Genomic DNA, 22,370 nt, shown 5'->3' on the forward strand with positions numbered 1-22,370 from the left:
GCCCCCCCCTCTTCCCCCCCCCAGCTGTGATGCTGCTTTGCTGATGCTGGAAGAGGGATTTGTGCACAAAAAGAGGTTCTAAGGGGTTCCCCGCATCCCAAGGGACCACATCAGGTTTGGGGGTTTGCCCAGAGCTGCTGCATGATATGAAGGAACCAACTTCTCCTTGGCAGATCCCAAGGTATGAGGAGATCACTGAGGCTGGTTTGGGATTTTAGAGGGGGTTTTTTTCAGGAACTGGCAGTGCAAGAGATGGAATAAGAGTGGGTAATGGAGCAGAGATGCTGTGTTGGTGCCCAGCTGAGCAGATTTCAGCCCCAGCATTTACCTTCCCACAGTGACAGTTTTAATGGCATTTCCCATTCCTGCCTCCTGAGGCATGAAGCAGTGCAATGCAGGGGATGTGAGATGGGAGGCAGCCCTGCTCTCATCCCCCACACACTGCAGCCAGGGAGGGCTCTGAAACAGCTTCAGGCAAAATGCTCCTCATTTGTGGTCCATCTGATCCAAAAGACCTAAAAAAAGGAAGCAACAACCAACCCAAAGCATCTCGCTGCTAAATCCACCTTGAAGCAGAGCATCCCCCAACACAAACACATCACACTGTACCCCACAGTGGGAGAAAAGTTTCTGCAGAGGCTCTGAGCACCCTGGATCCAGGCAGCATCCATCAGCACCACCCACATCCCATAAGATGACCTCAGAACCCACTGGCAGTGGCACTGGGGACACACTGGGCAGGGCCACCCCAAGGCCCTCCAGCAGCAGGGAGACGCCCTCCTCCTCTCCCCCACCCAGAAAAAGGGCCCTAAATGAGGAAGTGGGAGGAGGAAAAAACTGAGTTGCAGTCTGTACTTGCAACAGAAACACGAAAGAGAAGCCCAGAGTGATGGACTTTGGCCCTCGGTGACAACAGCCACGGATGCTCCGTTTCCAGGGACAAGACACAGGGACACCATGGTGAGTGCCAGAGGGGTCCTTGCTGAGCTGCCTGCCCCCACCTCTCCCCCAGATGTTGTTGGGATGTCGCTTCGCTCTTCCTACTGCCACAGTGCTGTCCCAGCACTGTCCCTCTTTGCAGCCACCTGGGTCCCTCACTGCTGCTTGACGGTGCCACTGTGTCCCTGGTGGAGAGGGGACAGAGACATCCAGGCTTGAAGAGAAGGAGCAGAGCTGGGGCTGAGTGCAGGGGAGCAGCTGGTGATGAGTTCTCAGTGCAGGATTGGTGCAGGATTGGAGAAGGATTGGTGCAGGACTGATGCTGAGCTGATGCTGGGAACACTGACTCAAGCAGGATGAAGGGCAGCAGGTGGTGAACTCAGTTCAGCACAATGCCTGCAGGGGAACCCCTGTGTTCCTCCCAGCCCAGCTTCCCACCAGCACTTCTGGTTTCAGGGCTCAGTGCAGAGGCAGAGTGCATGGGTGGGGTGAGGGTTGCTGGATGTCCCTGTGCTTGAGTGGGGGGACATACTGGGTGCTCTGGGCCTTAACACACACCCTGAGGCTGCTGCAAGGGCAGCAGCCACAGTTGGAAGTTGATCTGGAGGATGAAGATGATGATGGAGGCTCTCAGAACGAAGATGATGCTCAGATGCAGCTGCACAGCAGGGCCGCAGCCACATCCTCCAGCCCACAGCTCTGCTCCCTGCACATCTCTGCATGACACTGTCCCCAAGCATCACTTCCCACCAGCCAGGAACTGAGGGACAGTGGCTGAGGTGCAGCACAGCATCTTGCCTGCAGTAATACTGCTTTGGAACTGTCATCTCTGCAAGGCCACTGCCATGCTGTCCCCATGAGAGACACTGTCCCCTCTGCGCCTGGTGACATTTTGTGTCTCCACAAGGAGCTGTGGGGCTGTATCCCCTCTCCCTGTCCAGTTTTAGCCCCAAAACATTGGGGTAATGCCCCATCCCCAGATGTTGGTGCCTTGGAGCAGGCTGCTGGTGGTGATGCAGCGCCTCGTGCTGCTCTTCTTTGAGGCTTCCTGTGGTTTCAGAGGTGTTGGCTGCATCTGCCCTTGCCTGTCTCAAGGTGCCACCTTGGGCTGCTCTGCATCCGGAGCTCACAGGGTTATTTCTGCTGGTCCATACCTGAGTTTTGAAGAAAAACAAGCAACAGTTTGTGATAACTGCTGCAGGGCCACTCCCCACGCTCAGTGCTCCCAGGGTTACTGGGTGCACCCATGCTTACACAGGCACGGTCCCCTTGCTGCTGTGAGGAGAGTCCTGGTGGCCTCTACACCACCATGCATGGGGCTGTGCACAGAGTGGCTGCAAAGGATACGGGATGCCTGGTCCAGGTGATGCTTAAGATGCTTCTGCTTGGCTCAAGGATGGAGTGGCTCAGAGAGATGTCTGGTCCCAGCGCATCCAGGCAGATGGTTGTCACACCCCTGCTCTCATCCCTTGCTTTGGCCAGTGGTGATGGAGGGATTGGCCCAAACCTCAGAGCAATTCAACTGCTGCCCTGCACAATGCTTTGCTTCCCATGGGGACTCCACCCAAGCCCCTCAGCCATCCCTGGGGCTCACTGAGCAGTGAGATCCAGCAGTGTCCAACAGTGCTTCGGAGTCCAACCACCTCCCCCTCTCGCAAGGCTGCTCCCCCGGCGGAGCAAACTGCAGCATCACAAAACCCTTCACCTCGTGGGATGCACAGAGGAAAGCCAGAAATGAGGTGGAACCACCCATGACCCTGCTGACAAACCCTTCATTCAAAGTGCTCTGGTGTTTTTCCTGCAGCTGTACTGTATCTGGCACCAGGCTGAGCCAGGAAAGCCCCTGATCTATGCCCAAGGAAGGAGAAGCTCCGGGTGTGAGCACAAAAGCTCTGAACCGCAGACCAGGAAATGCCTGTTTTTGCCTTAATTCTGTGCCGGAAATGGCGGTGTGTGAGCAGGGTGCCTGCACAAGGAGATCTGGGTGATGGGGGCTGTGAGTAGGGAAGGAATCAGTGTCCCCATGGGCTCAGGTTGGGGTCACCAGCAGAATTGTGGGAGACAACACTTGGACTGTGCCCCCTGTGTTTTTTCATGGGCTTGTTAGCATGGAGGGGAGGAGGAGGAGCCAAAAAAGGCCAAAAACAAAAACAGTGAGCAATGAACGAGAGAAGAGAAGAGGTGTGAGCAGCCCTGATCCCACCCATGTCCATGCATCCCAACTGAAGGCACTGGGACATGGGAGCCAAAAGCCCTTTCAATCACTCACAGAGTTGCTGGGTACTGAGATTTTGCATGAAACAAACGCACTGTGCCTAGGGCTGCAGATCTCAGCAGCCCCCCAGGAATGGAGGGGGTTGGAGCAGGCTGGTGCCACCAAGTTCCACAAGGTTCCCTCTGTGCTCCCTTCTAGTGCTGCTGGGTTGTGCCAGCCCCAAGGGTGGAGCTGTGAGCAGCAAAGGCAGCCAGGTCCCCTGGTCTGAGAGCTTGAGAATGGGCAGAACAATGAAACAAAAGGGGAAGAGAAAAAAAGGGAAATGGAAAGAGTAAGAGGCTGGGGCTGATGGGGGAGAAGTGAAATCAGCTCTGGGAGCATTAGGGTGAAAGCGGAACCGGGGCCGGTGGCCATGGACCAGCTCTGGTCCTCTCCTGGGATGAGGACCCTTTGAGGGGTTTCTTTGTGCACAGTGTGATCCCACCCCACCCCAGGTTGTGTGTAGCTCCACGTTGGCTTAAATTGCAGCTCACAGTTTTCCTTTCTGCTACCCACGAGGACAATGTAGGGGCAATTTGGGGCAGCAGGAAAGCAGGTTCTTGGGATTCCCTGGTTGATGCTGCTGCCATTTGGCCCATTTGGGTACCAGCAGTTTTGGGGCTGGATCCTGCTGCAAAACTCTGTGCCTTTCCCTGCAGGGCAGCAAGGAGCGCTTCCATTGGCAGAGCCACAACGTCAAGCAGAGTGGTGTGGACGACATGGTGCTGCTGGCCAAGATCTCCGAGGAAGCCATCGTGGAGAACCTCAAGAAGCGCTTTATGGATGATTACATCTTTGTATCCTTCCGAGGGTGGGGAGGGGGAGAAATGGAACTGTGCTCCAAGACTTCACCAACACCCACAGCTTGTCAACCTATGCATGGGGCTGGGATCAGGATCAGCCAGGGGGATGCAGGTGGTGGTGGCAGCCCTTTAGAGCTGGTACAGCACATGTGCACCACTGCTACCCAGGGGAAGGACCCCTTACTATCATCAGCAGCGTGATCCCACTGTTTTATGTTCACAGGTTCTGGCATCATCCTTGGCACTGGTCCAGGGTGCCCAGAGAGCTGTGAGTGCCCCATCCCTGGAGGTGTGCACGGCCAGGCTGTGTGGAGCCTTGGGCCTGATCTGGTGGGATTTGAGGTCCATTCCAACCTAAGCTATTCCATGATTCCATCATCACTGACATTATCCCCTCCTGCTGTTCTGTGATTCTGTGATTCTGTTGCCCAAACTGCATGGATGCCCACCAGGCATTCTGCACCAACCACAGACCCAAGCAAACGCTGGATGGGGTGGGAGCGTGCATGTGGATGGGACACCACTGAGCCCATGCAGAATGCAAAGCCGCTGTCCCTTACGTGTCGTCCCCCAACCCACATGCATCTGTGGTTACAGGCTGTCACAGAGGTGACACTGCTGAGCAATAAGCACGAGGTCTGGAGGCTCTCAGGCTCCTTGAGGATGGGGAACTGCTTCCAGTTGAGAACCCAACCCAGCATCTGCTTGGGTTCACAGCCAGCTCAGCACCCAGCTGCATGGCCACATGGACTCAATCCCCAGCTCCAGGGGCAGAGGAGAGGCTCTGTGGCTGCAGAATGGGACGTGGTAGGAGCTGGGGTGTTGAGCGCTCTCTGCAGCTGTGGTTTCCCCCAGTCTCAGCTCTGGCCTTAGAAGGCGATGCTCAGCCCTGGCTGGACGTGACGCAGCTTGCTGCCCACTCTGTCAGCAGCCCCAGGGCTTTAAATGTGTTTGGGGGTTGGGTTTGGGGTTGGCTTTTTTTGGAGGAGGAGGAAAAAATACCCCACGCAGCCTCTTTCTTCCTTTTTTCGTCCCCCTCCAGCTGTGACTCAATGCCCCACGCTTCTGCATTTCCCAAAAAAAAAAAACCCTGAAGTTCTTCCCTGAAAAAAGGACATCAGCCCCACACCAACTACATCCCCAGCATCAACCCAAGGGGATTGATGCACCTCATCCCCACCCACCACTGCATCACCTCTAGGCACACCCCCAACCCGTACACTCTGGGGATGCTGCATGCAGACCAAAAGGCTGAATGAGCATCAGGTCCTAAGCTGAACCCCTTGTGACAACCCTAGTGCTGTGTTTGGAAGAGGGCTGAGACCCCCTGACACCCATTGCTGATGCTGTGGGCAGGAAGGGGAACATGGGACGTGGGATACAGGGCATGGGAAATGGGACATGGGACGTGGGAGAGGATGCACGGACCTTGACCTGCTGCCCAGACCTACATTGGACCAGTGCTCATCTCTGTCAACCCCTTCAAGCAGATGCCATATTTCACCGACCGGGAGATCGAGCTGTACCAGGGGGCGGTGAGGCTGCAGAACTGGCAAGGGGCTCACAGGGGTTCAATAGCATTAATTTGCTTGCATTTGCATGCAAGCACTTGGGATTTTCCCATGAGCTTTGGGTATTGCAGGGGTCAGTGCTCCCAAACGGTGAGTTTGTAAGAAATGTGAGTACACAAAGGAAATTCAGCTCATAGCGCACACCGAAGTGACTTAAAACCATACCTCGGTGCTTGGTTCTGCTCTATGCTCTTCCACAAGTGCAGGCTACTGAAGCAAGCACCTGGCACTGTGCTGCTGCCTTCAGCACACGTGGGCAGAGCTAAGGAGATCCCAGCATCACCATCCTTACACCCCTGTTTTAGGCTCAGTATGAAAATCCCCCCCACATCTATGCCCTGACGGACAACATGTACCGAAACATGCTGATCGATGGGGAGAACCAATGTGTCATCATCAGGTAGGGGATGACCAGGTGCCCCAATACCCTTCCCCAGCACTTGGGGTGCCCCAGGCAAACACAGGATGAGGGGTGGCTGCAGCCCAGTGCAGTCTTGGGCGCTGTGCTCCCAGCTGGGGACTGAGCTTTGTGCAATGCACTTTTCCGGCTGAGTGTTGCAAGGAAGGGGTGAGGAAATGGGGCAAGGCTCAAACTTCCCCTTCAGCCCTCCCTCCAAAATCCAGCACCTCCTGCAGCTCCTTATGCAGCTCTGTCCCTGTCCCAGAGCCTCCAGCATCCCACGAGATCACCCTATGGCCCCCGTTTCACCTCTCCTCTGTTTTTGACATTTGCACAGTGGAGAAAGTGGTGCTGGGAAAACAGTGGCAGCCAAATACATCATGGGCTACATCTCCAAAGTGTCCGGGGGTGGTGAAAAAGTGCAGGTAAGTCTGATTCCCACTGTGTACCCATCTCTTCGCCTCCCGACATCTCTGCTCCCCAATCCCTGCACAGAGCAGCTCCAAGTGTCTGGGTCCCAGCTCCATCCCCAGCCCCTTGGGGCAGCTGCATTGAGTGCAGGCACGTGGTCCTGCTCCCCCTCATGCCCTGCTCTGGCCACCAGCACGTGAAGGACATCATCTTGCAGTCCAACCCACTGCTGGAAGCCTTTGGCAACGCCAAAACCGTCCGCAACAACAACTCCAGCCGCTTTGTAAGTCACCAGGGCTGGCACAGAGCATGCTGCCTGCTGGCACCATGCGGTGTCACAGACAGGATTTGTCCACAGGGATGCACTGACAGCTCTATGCCCACACAGGGGAAGTACTTTGAGATCCAGTTCAGCCGGGGCGGAGAGCCAGACGGGGGGAAGATCTCCAACTTCCTGCTGGAGAAGTCACGGGTGGTGAGCCAGAATGAGCATGAGAGGAACTTCCACGTCTACTACCAGGTATGGGGCAGCAGGGCAAGCTGGGTGCAGGGCCATAGGGCCGGTGACTGCATCCCCCCCTGATTTCCCACAGCTCATTGAAGGGGCATCCCAAGAGCAGCGCCAGAACCTGGGCATCATGAGCCCCGATTATTACTACTACTTGAACCAGTCAGACACGTACCAGGTAGAGGGCACGGATGATCGCAGTGATTTCCTTGAGACCATGGTGAGTGCCCCCAGGAGGGTTCCCAAAGCTGTCAAAGTCCAAGCTGGGACTGACGACGCCCTGTGTGCCCCCAGAACGCCATGCAGGTCATTGGCATCCGGGGTGAGGACCAGCAGTTGGTGCTGCAGATTGTTGCTGGGATCCTACATCTGGGGAATATCAGCTTTCGGGAGGAGGGCAACTATGCCCGGGTGGAGAATGCTGACTGTGAGTAGCTGAACTCATCCTTGTTCCAGGGAGCAAGCTTAGGTACCACAGAGACGCTTGGCAACAAATCACAATCTCTCCATAGCACTACTGACCCAGTAGAGAGGTAGCAGCAGTAGCTTCCCCAAATCTGATGCATCAGTGCAGGTTAGGGACTGAACTGTTGGAAGGGTGCTCTGAAGAGATGGACCTAGATGTCCTTGTTGACCAACAGTTGATAACTGTTGACCAATGACTGAACAACAGTTGACCAACAGTTGACAAATGGTTGACCAATGGTTGACCAGTGGTTGACTGCAGGTTGACCACCAGCCACCCGTGTGCTGTGGTGGCCAAGAAGGGACCCTGGTTGCACTGGGAAGAATGTGGCCAGCAGGGAAATTGAGATTATTCTCACCTTTTCTCTGTCCTGGGGAGGCCACATCTGGAGCACTGGGCCCAGTTCTTGTCCCACATCAAGCAGAGCTGCCCCATTGTTGGCCCCCACTGTGTTTGGTGGGATGGGAGAAATATCATGTAGAAGGGGGTTGCAGGAAGCCCTGACCCCCTCTGCCCAGCTCTGGCCTTCCCTGCCTACCTGCTGGGCATCGACCGTGACCGCCTCAACGACAAGATCACCAGCCGCAAGATGGACAGCAAGTGGGGCGGCCGCTCTGAGTCCATCACTGTCACCCTCAACGTGGAGCAGGCAGCCTACACACGGGATGCCCTGGCCAAGGGGCTCTACGCTCGTGTCTTCGACTTCCTTGTGGAGGTGGGTGCCTCCTTGTGGAGGAGCACGGCCATGGGATGGGGGTGTTTGCCGTTCATTTGAAGTGGATCCTGCTGTCCTTTTCCTGCAGTCCATCAATAGGGCCATGCAGAAACCCTATGAGGAGTACAGCATTGGAGTGCTGGACATCTATGGCTTTGAAATATTCCAGGTGAGTCCTGCTTTGCTGTGGGAGCCCAGTTGAGGACTGCCCTGCTCCAGAGAAGGGGACCTGAAGTAGTATCTCTGTTTGGGGTCACCTTGATATAGAAGAAAACAGCTCAACCCCTTCTTTTTCTGTTTTGTAGAAAAATGGTTTTGAGCAGTTCTGCATTAACTTTGTGAATGAGAAGCTGCAGCAGATCTTCATAGAGCTCACCCTGAAGGCAGAGCAGGTATGAGGAGGCTGAAATCCCAATTCCCCCACCCTGCACATGTCCCACGAGTATAGAAATGGAGCCCCTCCAGCTCTCCTGTTGCTCCCTCAGGAGGAGTACGTGCAGGAGGGCATCAAGTGGACCCAGATCCAGTACTTCAACAACAAAGTGGTGTGCGACCTGATAGAGAACAAACTGGTGAGTGGGGGGCAAGGACCAGCCCTGCTGGGTGCACCCCCAGGGAACAGCAGCTCCATGTCTTGCATCCAAATTATAGTTCAGTGCAAAGCTGCTTTGAGCAGCACGGGACCCCCGTTTGCAGCCAGGTGCAGGACTGAGCCCTGCCTACAGCCTTTGGTCAGCCTTAGCTTTGCTCTCCCTCTTCCAGAACCCCCCTGGGATCATGAGCGTCCTGGATGATGTCTGTGCCACTATGCACGCTACCGGCGAGGGTGCAGACCAGACCCTGCTGCAGAAGCTGCAGGCGGCCGTGGGGACCCACGAGCACTTCAACAGCTGGAACTCAGGCTTCGTCATCCACCACTATGCAGGCAAGGTGCGGCACCCTGCAGCCCGCACCCCACATCCTGCACCCTGCACTTGGTACCCAATATCCTCAGCCCCAGCATCCCCCATTCTGAGCTCCCTCCTGCCCCCAGGTCTCCTATGATGTGAACGGTTTCTGTGAGCGCAACCGGGACGTGCTCTTCACTGATCTGATCGAGCTGATGCAGAGCAGCGAATAGTGAGTCTGGGCAGTGCAGTGATTCCCTGGGCCACCCCCAACAAGAGATGGGCAGCATCCTCAAAACCCATCCATAAAGCTTTATTGGTTCTATCCCTATTGGAACTGGTGCTCAGCATCAACCTGTGGGGCAAGCAGGGCTTGGCAGAGGGCACACAGGGCATGGCACCACCCACCCAGCAGCTCTCATCTGGGAGCTCTCCTTTGCTTTTCAGTGCTTTCATCCGGATGCTTTTCCCAGAAAAGCTCGATGCTGACAAAAAGGGCCGCCCAACCACTGCAGGCTCCAAAATCAAGGTGGGTCCTGGGGTCTGCAGGAAGGCAGCTGGGGGCTGCTGGGCTCCCACCGCCACCTTTAACGCTTCAGAGGTCAATCTTTGCAACAGAAGCAGGCTAACGACCTGGTGAACACGTTAATGAAGTGCACGCCACACTACATCCGCTGCATCAAGCCCAACGAGACCAAGAAACCACGGGACTGGGAGGAAAGCAGGTAACAGAGCGGGGTATGGGAACTGCAGGTGGTGCTGAGGTGGTGGCTGTCCTCCAAAAGACTCCGGTCCTGCTGTGCCAGGGGAGTGTGGGGACACGTATCTCACTGAGTGAGCATCCCTGTAGGGTTTCATCCCATGGCATGCATGGGCACAGAGCTATGGGGATGGGTAGAGCTGTGCCATCGTGTGCACCCCGCAGGGTGAAGCACCAAGTGGAGTACCTGGGACTGAAGGAGAACATCCGTGTGCGCCGGGCAGGTTTTGCCTACCGCCGAATTTTCCACAAATTCCTGCAACGGTGAGGGGACGGGGGGCTGCACGGAAGGGACCCATGGCTCGGCCAGCACTCACGGCCCCTCTGCTGACAGCTACGCCATCCTCACCCCTGAGACGTGGCCATCGTGGCGTGGGGATGAGAGGCAAGGCGTGCAGCACTTGCTTCGCTCCGTCAACATGGACCCGGACCAGTACCAGATGGGTCGGAGCAAGGTGTTCGTCAAGAACCCCGAGTCGGTGAGTGATGGGGGCACGGTGGGCAGCTCAGCACAGGGTCTAGCAACACGGGGGTTGGACCCTGCCCAAGGCTCAGCATCCACCTGCCCCCATCCCACAGCTCTTCCTCCTGGAGGAGATGAGGGAGAGGAAATTTGACGGCTTCGCACGGGTGATCCAGAAGGCCTGGCGTCGGCACATCGCCATCCGGAAGTACGAGCAGATGCGGGAGGAGGGTAAGGCTGTGATGACCAGTGTCCTTCAAAGGGTGCCCTTGGCCAGGGATAGCCCTGCTCCTAATTACAGATGTAGCATCGCACAGTGATGAGGGACATTTATAGAATCACAGAATCATTAAGGCTGGAAAAGAACTCCATGGTCATCAGTCCAACCATCAACCCATCACCGCCTGTTCACTCATAGAATCATTAAGATTGGAAAAGACCTCTGAGATCACCATGTCCAGCCAAAAACCCATTGCCACCATGCCCACTAACCACGTCCCTAGGAGAGATACATGGAGATACCCAGATTCTTTTCCTACACCTACAGGAGGGAGGGGGTTTCTTGCTCCAGTTTCTAGCCCTAAGGAAGCTGTGGGGCAGCCCCTCGCTGTCTGGATGCATTCTGCTGCCTGCAAAAGAGATGAGCTGATGTTTGCAGAGGAATGGGAAAAGCCAACCACCATCCACCAGCATAGGCAATTCCCAACCCTCCTAAGCATACAGTGAAAAACAGAGAAAACAGAGTAGCTGAACCCCTCCTTCCCACAACACGAAGTTTTGGGGACAACTGCTGCATTTCATAGCCCGGTGATGCCCAACCAACATTGCTTTGGGTCCCACACAGCCTCCAACATCCTCTACAACTTCAAAGAGCGGCGGAGGAACAGCATCAACCGGAATTTTGTGGGTGATTACCTGGGCATGGAGGAGCGGCCGGAGCTGAGGCAATTCCTGGCCAAGAGGGAACGAATCGACTTTGCCGACTCCATCACGAAATACGACCGCAGGTTCAAGGTGAGGGGAGCAGGGGACAGGCCAAGCTGTGTTCGGTGGTGGAAATGCAATGCAGTGTGATGCAACCCTTAACCTAACGCTAACCCTAACTTCATCCTAACCCTAAGGCCACTGCAATAGAATGGAATGCAATGCAACGAAATGAAATCCAATACAATGCAGTACAATGCAAACCTAACCCTAACTGTAACCCTAACCTCACCCAAGTCCTAACCCTAACCCAAATGCAATAAAATCAAAGGCAATCCAATGAGAAAAAATGAAATTCAGGGAAACTAAATCCCTTGGGAGGGACATTCTGCTCCTCAGTAACCACCTCTCACCCTCTGAGCCCACCTTTTCCAGCCCATCAAGCGGGATTTCATCCTCACCCCCAAATACTTCTACCTGATCGGGAGGGAGAAGGTGAAGAAAGGCCCCGAGAAGGGGCAGATCAAGGAGGTGCTCAAGAAGAAGGTGGAGATTCAGGCAGTGAGCAGTGTCTCATTAAGGTGTGTTCCCCCAAACCATCCCCATCCTTTGGTACCCCCAACCCAACCCCACTGCTAGCAAAGCCGCAGCGACACAGAATCTCCATTCAATCCTCCCCCTTGGGAGGCTCACCCCCCCCCCCCCCCCCGTCCTGATGGGGTGTCTGTACCCACTGTGACACCCCTGGGGCTGCCCCCAGCACCCGGCAGGATGATTTCTTCATCCTTCACGAGAAAGACACCGACAATTTCTTGGAGTCCATCTTCAAGACAGAGCTGGTCAGCCTGCTGTGCAAGCGCTACGAGGAGCTGACCCGCAGCAAGCTGCGCCTCAACTTCCAGGACACGTAAGGACAGGGATGGGGAGAGAAGACAGAGCACTATGAGGCCATGGCTTCATGGCCATCATGGCCCCTCTCCTCCTCCCAGACTACAGTTTCGGGTGAAGAAGGAGGGTTGGGGCGGTGGTGGCACACGCACTGTCACCTTCACCAGAGGACAGGGTGATGTGGCTGCCCTCAAAGCTGGAGGCAAAACGCTGACGGTCAGCATCGCGGATGGGCTGCCCCGGAACTCCAGTGAGTGGTGGTCCTGGGGCATCTGGGGGGGACAAGAAGACCGGGGCCATAGGGAATGGCAGGGCTTGGGGACATTGGGATGAGCCACTGTGTGCACTGTGGGGTCTATGTTTTGCACAGGAGGGATGTGGGTTCCCATGGAGGAGGATACCTAATGGGGTCTTGTGTCCCCCCACACAGAGCCCACCAGGAAGGAGGTGATGCAGAGCAAAGGTGGCGGCAGGCGGCCACCACCATCCCGCAGTGCCCCCCCAGCACCCCAAGGTGAGCAATGCCTATGGGCTCCTTTCCTCATCCAGCTGTCCTCATAGAGGGGGCTCCCCCATTATGGATGCCCCCTCATAATACAGCATCTCTGGGGGGTTCCAGGTAACTACAGGAATGGTGCTCCTCAGTTCCCACGTGGGGATGGTCAGGCCAAGCGGGACACCTACACGCCAGCCCAGAAGCAGGCACGGGCACCCCCAGCCAACGCATTGCCCCCCCAGAATGCAAGCCGCCGGTCAAAGGCACGACCCCCATCTGAGCAGAACATGGAGTTCCTCAATGTCCCTGACCAGGGGGTGGCTGGGTAGGTTCAGTGCCCACCACCCCATCTTCCCATCCCATTGCCATGGAGACAAACCGAGCAAAGCGGGAGGTGGGAGCACGATGGGGTTTGGGACATGGGATGCAGTCCTTGTTGCTCGTGCCTGGTGCTGCCACCGTCACATCCTCCAATCCCATGGGGACAATTGGCTGCACTGGGAGGTGAGAGCAGGATGGGTTGGGGATAAGGGATGCCACCTTTGTTGCTCATGCTGTGTTCCCATCCTCCCATCCCATTGCCACAGATGACAAACTGAGCAGAGTGGGAGTGGGATGGGGACACAAGATGCTCCCCTCAGTGTTCATTCTGCTTCCTCACCATCCCATGCTCTCATCCTATTGCCATGGGGACAAACTGAGCAAAAGGAGGGGGAGGTGGGAGAAGAATGGAGTTGAGAACGTGGCACGTCCCTCACACTGCTCACACCATGTCCCCACAATCCCATATCACAGCCATGGGGACAACATGACTGCACTGGGAGACAGGAGCAGGACAGGGTTGGGGACATGGGATGCCACCCCCAGTGCCAACGCTGCATCCCCACCACCCCATGCTCCCATCCCAGGGACAAACTGGGCAAACTGGTAGGTGGCAGCAGATCAGCACTGGGGGTGTGCCATGCTCACACCTGGTGTCCCCATCGCACAGCATGCAGCGGAGACGCAGTGTGGGTCAGCGGCCCCCCCCAGCCAGTCGCCCCAAGCCGCTGCCCAAAGCAGCCGTGCCGCGCTGCCGGGCACTTTATCAGTACATCGGACAGGACGTGGATGAGCTCAGCTTCAACGTGGGAGATGTCATTGACATCCTCCTGGAAGGTACTGGCTAGATCTTGGCTCCCTGTACCAGCCCCATATTTCACCCGATGGATTTTTTTTCTTCTCCCACACTTCACCCCATCGATTTTTTCCCCCCTCACAGATATCTCAGGTTGGTGGAAGGGACGGCTGCACGGCAGGGAAGGGCTTTTCCCCGGGAATTACGTGCAGAAGATCTGAGCTGGGTGCTGAGGACACGGAGGCGTGTGCCACCCCGGGGTGCTGTCCCCAATGCTGTTCCTGATGATGGCTCTCCTGCTCCATCACCAGATCCCATCCCATCCCTGAGCTGTGCCATCGACAGCACCAAACTGTGCAGCAGAGCAGGGACTCTTTGCTGCTCGTTCACACGGAGTTGTGGAACTGTGGGAGTGAAATTTGGGGCACAGTAGGATTATTTTTGGTAACTGTAGAGGTAAAGATATGGGCGGTAGCTTTGGGACTACAGCATTGTTGCCACTTTGCAAACACAGCACATCAGAGTCGGACTTCAAATCTAAGCCTGGAGTTTGTGTTCCCGCTGACCTCACTGGGACCTATGGCAAAGGATCCACACATGAGGACACAGGGGACACCCACTGGCTCAGCCCCATTCCCTGCACAGCCCCTCCTGATCACAGCGCAGAGCCCAACCCCATCTCACGCTCCTGCACACCCCAGCACTGCATGGAGCTATGGGGTGGAAACCCTCATGCTATGGGGCTGGTCCCTGTGCATTCTCAATGCCCCCCGTGCTGCTGGGGACCACGGCATGTCAGGGATGCAGAGCCCTGTGCAGCCTCAGGGCCCTTCGTCCCCTCCCCGGATGGAGGAAGTGACGCAGCCCTGTTGCAGCCTTCTGCCTCACAGCCCAGCCCTCCTCTTCCTCCCTCCCCCCACCAAGGGCTGACTCTGGGCCAAATGTTGGGCTGGGAGGGTTGCCTTGAGCTCAAAGGATCCTGTGGGGTTGGGGGTTGTGCAAGGCAAAAGACTGCTGGGAAATGGAGTCCTCACGTGGCAAATGGCATTTAGGGCCTGGGGTGGGGGCACAGGGGGGGGCACGGGGTTGGGGGGTGCACGAGTTGGGCAGCACGGGACACTCAGTGCCATAGCTCTGCTTGCCACCCTATGGTCCTGGGGGGGATTTCTTCCCATAAATGCAGTTTTAGGGTCCATGTTTAGAGAGGGAGACTGCAATGATGGCACCGTTCTCCTTTTAATTATTAAAAAAAAAAAGAAGAAGAAAAAAAGAAAAAAAAAGGCTTTGGGAACTCAAAGGGTGCAGGAATCGCCCTCCTGCAGCCTCTGACCCCTCCTTGGGGATGTGCAAATGGGAACGGGATGCTGCCATCATCTCCCAACCCTACACTGATGGGGGCAGCCCGGGAGGGTCCTGGGGGGCTCGGGGTAGAGCGACGGGTTCGGGATGCTCTGAGAGATGCTCCTAGGAACTTGGGGGGGCTCAGCGGCTCATGGCACTCTCTGCTGGGTGCTCGAGGTGAGGGGTGGAGGGGGGTCTCCAAAGGATCCCAAAGGGGGGGTGCTATCAGGTGCTGCTCTGGGGGCTCCCCGCAAACCTCCCCCCGCGCTGCCTCCCGCACACAATGGGGCACAAACAGCGGCCCCCCCTCGCCCCGCACCCCTCCTTCCGTCCCTCTCCTTCCTCCTCCCCATCCCCCCCACTCGCCTTTTTCCTCCTCCTCCTCTTCCCCCCCCCCCCTCCCGCCTCTCCCCCCCCCCCGGCTCTCGCGACAGCTCCGAGAGCAGAAAATGGCCCCGCGGCCGCAACGCCGCCGCTGATGCGCGTTCCGGGCCCCCCCGCAGCCCCGGTACGTGCGGGCGGCACCGCGCTGGGAAGAAGGGGGGTGGGGGGGGCACTGCGAAGGCTGCGGTGCCCTCAGGGTGGGGTCAGCCCCTATAGGGCTGTTTGTATAGGGAATGCTGGCGGGGGGGAGGGGGGGTGGCTGCTGGCCATAAGGGCTGCTGGCCGGGATTTGGGGTTGAGGGGGGGGGCTGACAATTGTACCGGGTAGCTGCTAGCAAGGGGGGTGGCTGCATGGGGGGCTATTGGCCACGGTGCTGTTCGCCGTTGTGTGTTGTTGGGGGGCTGTCAGTAATACAAAGGGAGTGTTAGCAGGGGGCTGCCGGCCATAGGGGGGTGGTAGCAGTGGTGTATTGTTGTTGGGGGGCTGTTGGTAAGACAAAGGGGCTGTTAGCGAGGGGGGGGGGGAGGGGATAGATGGGGTGCTACTGGTAGATGGGGATAGTAGCCATGGGTGCATGGTTAGGGGGCTGTTAGCATGGGGGGCTGTGAGCCATAGAGGCTGCTAGCCGTGGTGTATTGTTGTTGCTGGAGGGTTGTCAGTAATAGAAAGGGGCTGTTAGCAGGGGTGGGCTACCAGCCACGGGTGTTGGTAGCCATGGGTGTATTATCTATAGGGGCCATCAGCCACAGGGTGCTGCTAGCCAGGAGGTGCCAGCCATAGGGCTAGTAGCCATGGGGTGAGCAGATGGGAGCTCCCCATGCATGGCATCCCTCCATCCCTGTGAGTTTGGGAGTACCAGGACATGTTGGCACCCTGAGCATCCCTGGGGTGACCCCGCATCCTCCTCCATGGGGTAAAGATTGGAGGGGGGCGTAAAGGCAGCACTGGGGTCCCTGCTTGGCTGTCACCTCCCAGGGGCGGTCCCATGAGCCAGCCTTTGTCTCTCATCTCCCAAGCCTCGGAGCTGCTGATCACAGAGATGCTGGGATGGGATTATCAGTCCCATTTCTCCTCCGGAGTGGATTTGTGAATGTCTTTAAATCATCCTCTAGTTTGCTTGAGGGAGATGAGCTGTGTTCATTATTAATGGAATCAGTCCCAAAGCTGCTCTGGCTGCAAACCCCTCGGACCCCAGCAGGAGTTATTATGGGGTCCCCACTCAGCACAGCAGTTCCATTGGATTTGCAGGAAAATGCTGTGAGAAGTGTGCAATGAGGGTGCAGTGGCTCCAGGATTTGGGTTTCCAAGGCAGGGTTTGCTCTGGGGTTGGGGGTGACATCTCCTGCCAATGGGAACGTTGGTTTACAGCCCTGTGCTCAGTGTTGCAGGATGCTGTCCTGCTAGAGATGACAAATGGCAGCAGAACGGTGCAGGTGCCACCACCTCCCCCAAAGCTGGGGTTTGCAGGGCCAAGCATGCTGTGTCCATGCAGATCCTCACTGTGTCAGGGACAGTTCCTGGAGCAGTGATGTTCCTACACTGTTTCTTGACCCTACCTATCCCTGGGATCATCATAAACCACCACCTCACTGGAAACCCAATGCCACCATCCCCAATGGCACCACTTGGTCCCAGTGCCAGCCCACTCCAGATGAGGACATAAGGCAAAGGCAATTTTCCCAAGTTTGTTTTTTCAAGAAATCAGGAAATTCATTGGAACCTGGGGGCTGCCAGCCCCTGGAATGGGTACTGCTTGAGGGCTCCACCACCAACCCCAGCAACACCTTTCAGTGTCACCCCATGTGCTGAGACAGCCCCCGCCCTCCCCTATCCATCCAGGCTGTGCTTCTCAATACAGCTTGCAATCCCACAGCACCACAAAACCATGTGTTTTAAGCTGATTTCCCCCTGAAAAGCTGAGGAAATGCTTCTATTACTGTGTCACCTGGGGGAAAGGGGGGGGTCCTGTGGGTCCAGGGTAGGATTTGCCTATGGATGCTGTGCTGCACCTGATCCTACAAGCTGGTGATGCGTGGGGCAGTGCCCCATGGCATGTGGCAGAGGAAGTGATGCTTGCTTGCTTTGGGGACCATGTGTGGGGTGGGAGAGGTGAGGAGGGAGGGTGTTGGCTTTAACACCCAGAGAAGAGCAGTTGCTCCGTGCTGAGCGTTAACCCCTGCTCCTTGGTTGGGTGCAGCACCACGAAGAAGAGGAGAGCCCCGTGACCTGCAGCGGCCATGAAGACGGAGAAGGATGAAACTCTGCCCAACTTCTCCCTGGGTGGGAAATACGTTGGGGAGGGAGCAGGTGAGTCCCTGGGATGGTGTGGGGCAGGCTGCTGTCTGAGGGGTGTGACACTGGGGGACACCAGAAATCCCACTGTAGGCATAGAGCTATGGCCCCAACCCCACCCCAGATCACGCTCTGCTCCATAGCCAGGGCAGAGTTGAGGGTTTGGGATCACGATGGCTGCACAGAGCACTGACCCTACAACCTCTTCCCTGCAGGCCCCATGACAGCACTGGGGAGTGGAGGAGCCCCCCCAGCACAGGACCTGCGGCTCCTAAAGCGCCGTCCAGCCCCAGGTGAGCTGAGTGCATCACCCACCCTGCTGATCCGTGGGTGAGTAGGGATAGGGGATGAGGCCAATAGAGGTGTCTTCTTGCAGGGAAGCACTATGCCTGCTCCAGCTATGGCTGCAAATTGGCCTTCCCCAGCATGCAAGAGTTGATGGACCACCTGAAGGTGCACTACAGACCCACGCAGTCCCTTGAGGGTAAGGGGATGGCAAGATGGGGATGCCATGTGGTGCACAAATAGTGCTCGTGGAGCCCAGAGGGGAGTGTGGGGGTCACAGTGGTGGCACAGCATGGAAGGGGATGGGGACAACACCAGGATCCTCACCCAGGGGCACAGTGCAGCCAGGACAGTGCTGACTCAGCCCCATCTCTTTTTTTGCAGGCAAAACCTTCCAGTGCCCCACGCTGGGCTGCACAGAGACCTTCCCCAGCATGCAGGACCTCATGACCCACATGAAAGTGCACTACAAACCCAACCGCTACTTCAAGTGAGTCCTGGTCCCCCCCACTTGTCCTTGTTTCCCATTTGTCCCTATCCCCTTCTCATTCCTGTCCCCACCCCATGTCTCTTCATGGATCCATCCCATGTACACACAACCCCATCCCATGCCTCATTTGAGGCCACCCAGTACCCCACCATAACGGGGCAGACCCCAGGTCGGGGGGGGGTCTGTGTGCCCCAAAGTGACCACGGGAGGACTGACTGCCCCAGACCTGACACTGCCTGTGGCCCCACAGATGTGAGAACTGCCTGCTGCGCTTCCGCACCCACCGCTCCCTCTTCAAGCACCTCCACGTCTGCTCCGACCGCGCCAGCAGCCCCGCACCGCCACCCCAAAAGGCCGAGAAGCCCACCCTGCCTACCGCCTCCACCCAAGAGAAGGAACCCACAGCCAAACCACCCCCCGAGGGGCTGCCCAAGCCTCCCACTGTCATCCGGCACACGGAGAAAGAAGCCATCACCACAGTCCCTGGCACAGACACGGCCTCCAGCCTGCCCGACCTGCCCGGCTCGCTGGAAGCGCTGCCGCTCGTCCCGCCGGCCCCGCATCCCTTCCCGCTGCTGGAACCCAACCTGTTTGGCCCTCCGACCTTGACTCGCTTCTCGGGGCCTCCTCCTCCTCCTCCTCCCCCTTCCTCGGTGCCGTTCCTCTCCTACATGCACCCCCCGGTGCCCTTCAGCCTGCCCACAGCCCAGCCCCGCCTGCGGCCCTGCTCGCCCAGCCATGGCCCGTCAGCCTCCAACGCCGTCTGGAAGAAGAGCCAAGGTGAGCACAGACGGCCCTTAGGGCAGTGCTTCTTCTGCTCTTGGACCAGGACAGCACGACGGCCAGCGAGGATCCCCCCTTCACCCCATAGCCCACAGCCTGGAGCTGCCCACCTCCACCGCCCTCTGCCTCATCCCACCGCCGTTCCCCGCCTCCCCCCACCAAATTGGGAAAGAAAAATAATGAAAGCAATCGCCAAAATCCTCTAAATTGGCTCAGCCCTGCTGCTCCCCCGCATGCTGGGGTGCCAGGCCTGCCCCCCACGTCCCCCCCCCACCCAGGGAGGGGAAGGCCTAATGCTTGTCTCGCCCCTCGATTCCCTCCGCAGGTGTGAGTGTCAGCCCACTCCTCCCATGCTTTGGCTCAGGAGTGACTCCAGGTTAGTTCGGCACCGACTGGTTGGGGGCTGCTTTGTCACTGGGGGGGCGGGGGGAGGTGTAGGGGGGGACTCTAGGGGAGGGGAGAGCCCCCCGAGCACAATGGGGAGGGAAAGCATCCTCATTTTGGGGAGCCCTGTGCAGAGGGGACGCTGCTCAGGTAGGGGGGGGTTGTTGCTGTCTGCATCATGCCCCCCCACACCAGAATCTGCTGAGCTTGGGTTCAGCAGCAGCACCACCAAGAGGGGGTGCAGCAGTTGCTTGGACTCAAACCCCCCCCATTTTTCCAGCAGCCGTGGCCAAGGGACACTGTTTCATGTGATGCCCATAGCCAGCTCTGCTCTTAGATCTGGGGGCCTCTCCAGGATTTGGAGTCCCTCCAACAGAGAGGGGACTTATGCATATTGCAGGGCTCAGCGTGGAAAACTCCCACCCCACGGGTCCATGTGATTCCCATGGCCATCTGTGCTCCAAGATTTGGGGTCCCCCCTCTAGATGCAGGGGGCTCTCCCAGATTTGGGGTACCTCCTTGGAGTGGGGTTCTCCTTCCCTGCAGCTCCATGGCACAGCTCCACGCAACACCCATGGCCAACTCCGTTTTTGGGTTAGGGACCCCTCTTGCTGTGGGGTCTCCCCCAGATCTGTGACCCGTTCATATTGCAGTGCTCAGAACGGGGAGCTTCTACCCCATTCGTGCCCACGGGTGCTGCCAGCAGGCTCTGTGCTTCCCTCCTTCACCTGTCCTTGCAGGGCACTCCTCCAACAGCCGGATCGTGTGGGAGCACACGCGGGGCCGCTACACCTGCATGCAGTGCCCCTACTCCACTGCCTCGCGGGAGGAGATGACTCTGCACATCGAGGAGCACCGCAAGAACCCAGCACCAGCTGGGCGCATGGACACAGACGTGGGTATGGCCTTGGGAAGGGGGCTATGGGGGACCCCAGGTGCTCTCTTTGAATGGGATTGAGCACGAGCATCCCCTTCTTTCCCTTCAGTCCCTAAGGGGGCTCTCAGAGGGTGTGGTTTGGAGGAAGAAGGTGTTAATGGGGATCAACCCCACTGCTGTCCTCACGATAGCATCCCAGCATGCTTCCGGGCCACAGCATACCCCCAAAGCAACCCGTGCAGCTCAGCCCCCACACCTGACGGCTCTCTTCCTTCTCCCTGCAGATTTTGGGGTGAGCATCGCCTCCTTCCACTCGAAGCTGACGCCAGAGATGGAGAACTCCCTATACTCGCAGCTCTGAGGAGCTCTGCTCCTGCTGAACTGAGGGCACCGCATGCTCCACACCTCAGCACTGGGACCCTGGGAGCATCCCCCAGCATGGGCTGCCAGAGGAGGGTGGCAATTGGTGTTCTTTTTTTTTTTTTTTTGAGTCTCCCTTTTATTTTTGAAATGCTAAAGCCCCCCAGGAGCCCTCGTGTCCCTCCCTTCCCTAGAAGTTCTATTGCTCCAGCCTGCGAGGAGGGGGTGAGAGGTTGGGGGGAGCCCAATGGATGCTCAGGAACAAGGTCTGGAAATTAATAAATAGGAATTGTACAGGAGGAACGGCTGGGAGAGCCTCTGTGGGGGGCAACAAGGAGCTGTGCCAGCCCTAAGGAGCTGCCCCTCCACCCCAGAGAGGGGGGCAGGTGGGGCAGCAGGGGCTCTGCATTGAACAGCAGGGGATCCCACCATGGGAAGGGTGTGGAAAGGGTGGGTTTGAAGGAGACACAGCATTTAGAACAAACTCCATAGGGAGGAGGCCAGTATCATCCAGGTGCAGCCCCCGTCGTCCTGCTGCCCTATTGGGAGCTCAGGCTTTGCCCCCTGTGCTGCAGCACCTGGAGCTTTTATTTTCTTTGGCTGGAAGATGGATTTGCTGCAAGCAGTAGCTGTGAGCTACTCTACTACTCACTCCATGTGTATCGCTCATAGCAGCTGGAGGGGATGCACTGCAGGATTCCTGCAGCAGAGCTGAAGCTGCTCTTTTCCCAAGAACACCGACCCCATAACACAGATCTTGAGGGGGCTGCATGCTCCCAGCTCCCTCTGTGCAGCCCTGCAGCCACAGCTCCAGCACGCCCAGCTTTGTGCATAGGGGAAGGTGAGCACAGGGAGCAGCCCCAGCCACTCCTGCTGGGGATTGAACACTGAGCAGCAACAGTGAGGCTGCACAAATCCTCACCAGCCCCTGGGCTGGCCACAGAGCAATGCACTGAGCACAACCACCCTGCAAAGAGCCCACACAGAACTGGCACTCACAGCTCACCAGGACCACACTGCCCTACAGGCACTTTAAACCCTCAGGGAGGGGGCACAGCTCACCTTTCTGAGTCCTCCAAAGCCCTCCAACCTTGCCTGGGTTCAGGTCCCAACACCCAACCCCCACTCCAGCGCTGCCTTTGGGGTGTACCAACACCGGGGCTGTTCACCCCTCTCCACCCTTAAGCTGTATCACTGTCCTCAGCAGGGCCTCCCAGCAGAGTCGAAGCCGTTCTCATGCACTTCTCAACATTTAACCACAGACTTTTCCTACAGATAGAAAAGCAGATACACACCTACCTGTCCTTCAGCAGCCCCACAGCTCCCCCTGAACCTGGTGCTGGTAATTCACAGGAGCAGCCCACAACAGAGCTGCCATACAACCATACAGACCCCACAGACACATCCTGCATGGATTCCCCAGCACGTTTCCCATCCAAGTCCCCCCTCCCCACCCCAATGATAACAAAGCTTCACTTACCGAGAATCCTCCACAAATAATTAAAAAAAAAGGCCATGGAAAGGTGAGCAGAGCCATCACTGCTGTGGGAGAGGATCCAGCTGCTCAAGAA

General features: G+C 57.3%; 2 protein-coding genes across 3 annotated transcripts; both read left to right on the forward strand.

Annotated features, from left to right (window-relative positions):
• Positions 1-817: 817 nt before the first annotated feature.
• On the forward strand, positions 818-14,655 carry MYO1F (myosin IF). The gene is made up of 28 exons (XM_048927918.1): positions 818-960; positions 3,853-3,990; positions 5,442-5,531; positions 5,873-5,967; positions 6,305-6,392; positions 6,572-6,661; positions 6,767-6,898; positions 6,972-7,106; positions 7,181-7,313; positions 7,871-8,067; positions 8,156-8,236; positions 8,373-8,459; positions 8,553-8,639; positions 8,830-8,997; positions 9,101-9,186; positions 9,402-9,483; positions 9,573-9,679; positions 9,880-9,978; positions 10,049-10,193; positions 10,294-10,408; positions 11,022-11,191; positions 11,537-11,682; positions 11,862-12,008; positions 12,091-12,239; positions 12,420-12,503; positions 12,609-12,810; positions 13,477-13,643; positions 13,747-14,655. The coding sequence occupies exons 1-28, from the start codon at positions 958-960 to the stop codon at positions 13,821-13,823; spliced, it is 3,300 nt and encodes a 1,099-aa protein (XP_048783875.1). The 5' UTR covers positions 818-957; the 3' UTR covers positions 13,824-14,655.
• Positions 14,656-15,354: 699 nt separating this feature from the next.
• On the forward strand, positions 15,355-22,361 carry ZNF414 (zinc finger protein 414). Of its 2 annotated transcripts, XM_048927928.1 has the most exons (9): positions 15,355-15,451; positions 17,526-17,635; positions 17,836-17,913; positions 17,997-18,104; positions 18,290-18,395; positions 18,646-19,175; positions 19,504-19,554; positions 20,303-20,461; positions 20,724-22,361. In XM_048927928.1, exons 2-9 carry the CDS (start codon positions 17,566-17,568, stop codon positions 20,798-20,800), a joined length of 1,179 nt encoding a protein of 392 aa, XP_048783885.1. In that variant the 5' UTR covers positions 15,355-15,451; positions 17,526-17,565; the 3' UTR covers positions 20,801-22,361. The 2 variants fall into 2 exon arrangements, with proteins under 2 accessions (XP_048783885.1, XP_048783886.1); XM_048927929.1 differs by lacking the exon at positions 19,504-19,554.
• Positions 22,362-22,370: the final 9 nt, after the last annotated feature.

Source organism: Lagopus muta, chromosome 26, assembly GCF_023343835.1.
Source record: "Lagopus muta isolate bLagMut1 chromosome 26, bLagMut1 primary, whole genome shotgun sequence".
NCBI lineage: Eukaryota > Metazoa > Chordata > Aves > Galliformes > Phasianidae > Lagopus > Lagopus muta.

Coding starts and splice junctions, on each gene's coding strand:
- MYO1F (XM_048927918.1), top strand. Junction 8,640..8,829: donor ACCTGATAGAGAACAAACTG/GTGAGTGGGGGG, acceptor TCCCTCTTCCAG/AACCCCCCTGGGATCATGAG. Junction 12,240..12,419: donor TGGGCTGCCCCGGAACTCCA/GTGAGTGGTGGT, acceptor CCCCCCACACAG/AGCCCACCAGGAAGGAGGTG.
- ZNF414 (XM_048927928.1), top strand. CDS start 17,566: ATGAAGACGGAGAAGGATGAAACTCTGCCCAACTTCTCCCTGGGTGGG. Junction 19,176..19,503: donor CGTCTGGAAGAAGAGCCAAG/GTGAGCACAGAC, acceptor TTCCCTCCGCAG/GTGTGAGTGTCAGCCCACTC. Junction 20,462..20,723: donor GCGCATGGACACAGACGTGG/GTATGGCCTTGG, acceptor TTCTCCCTGCAG/ATTTTGGGGTGAGCATCGCC.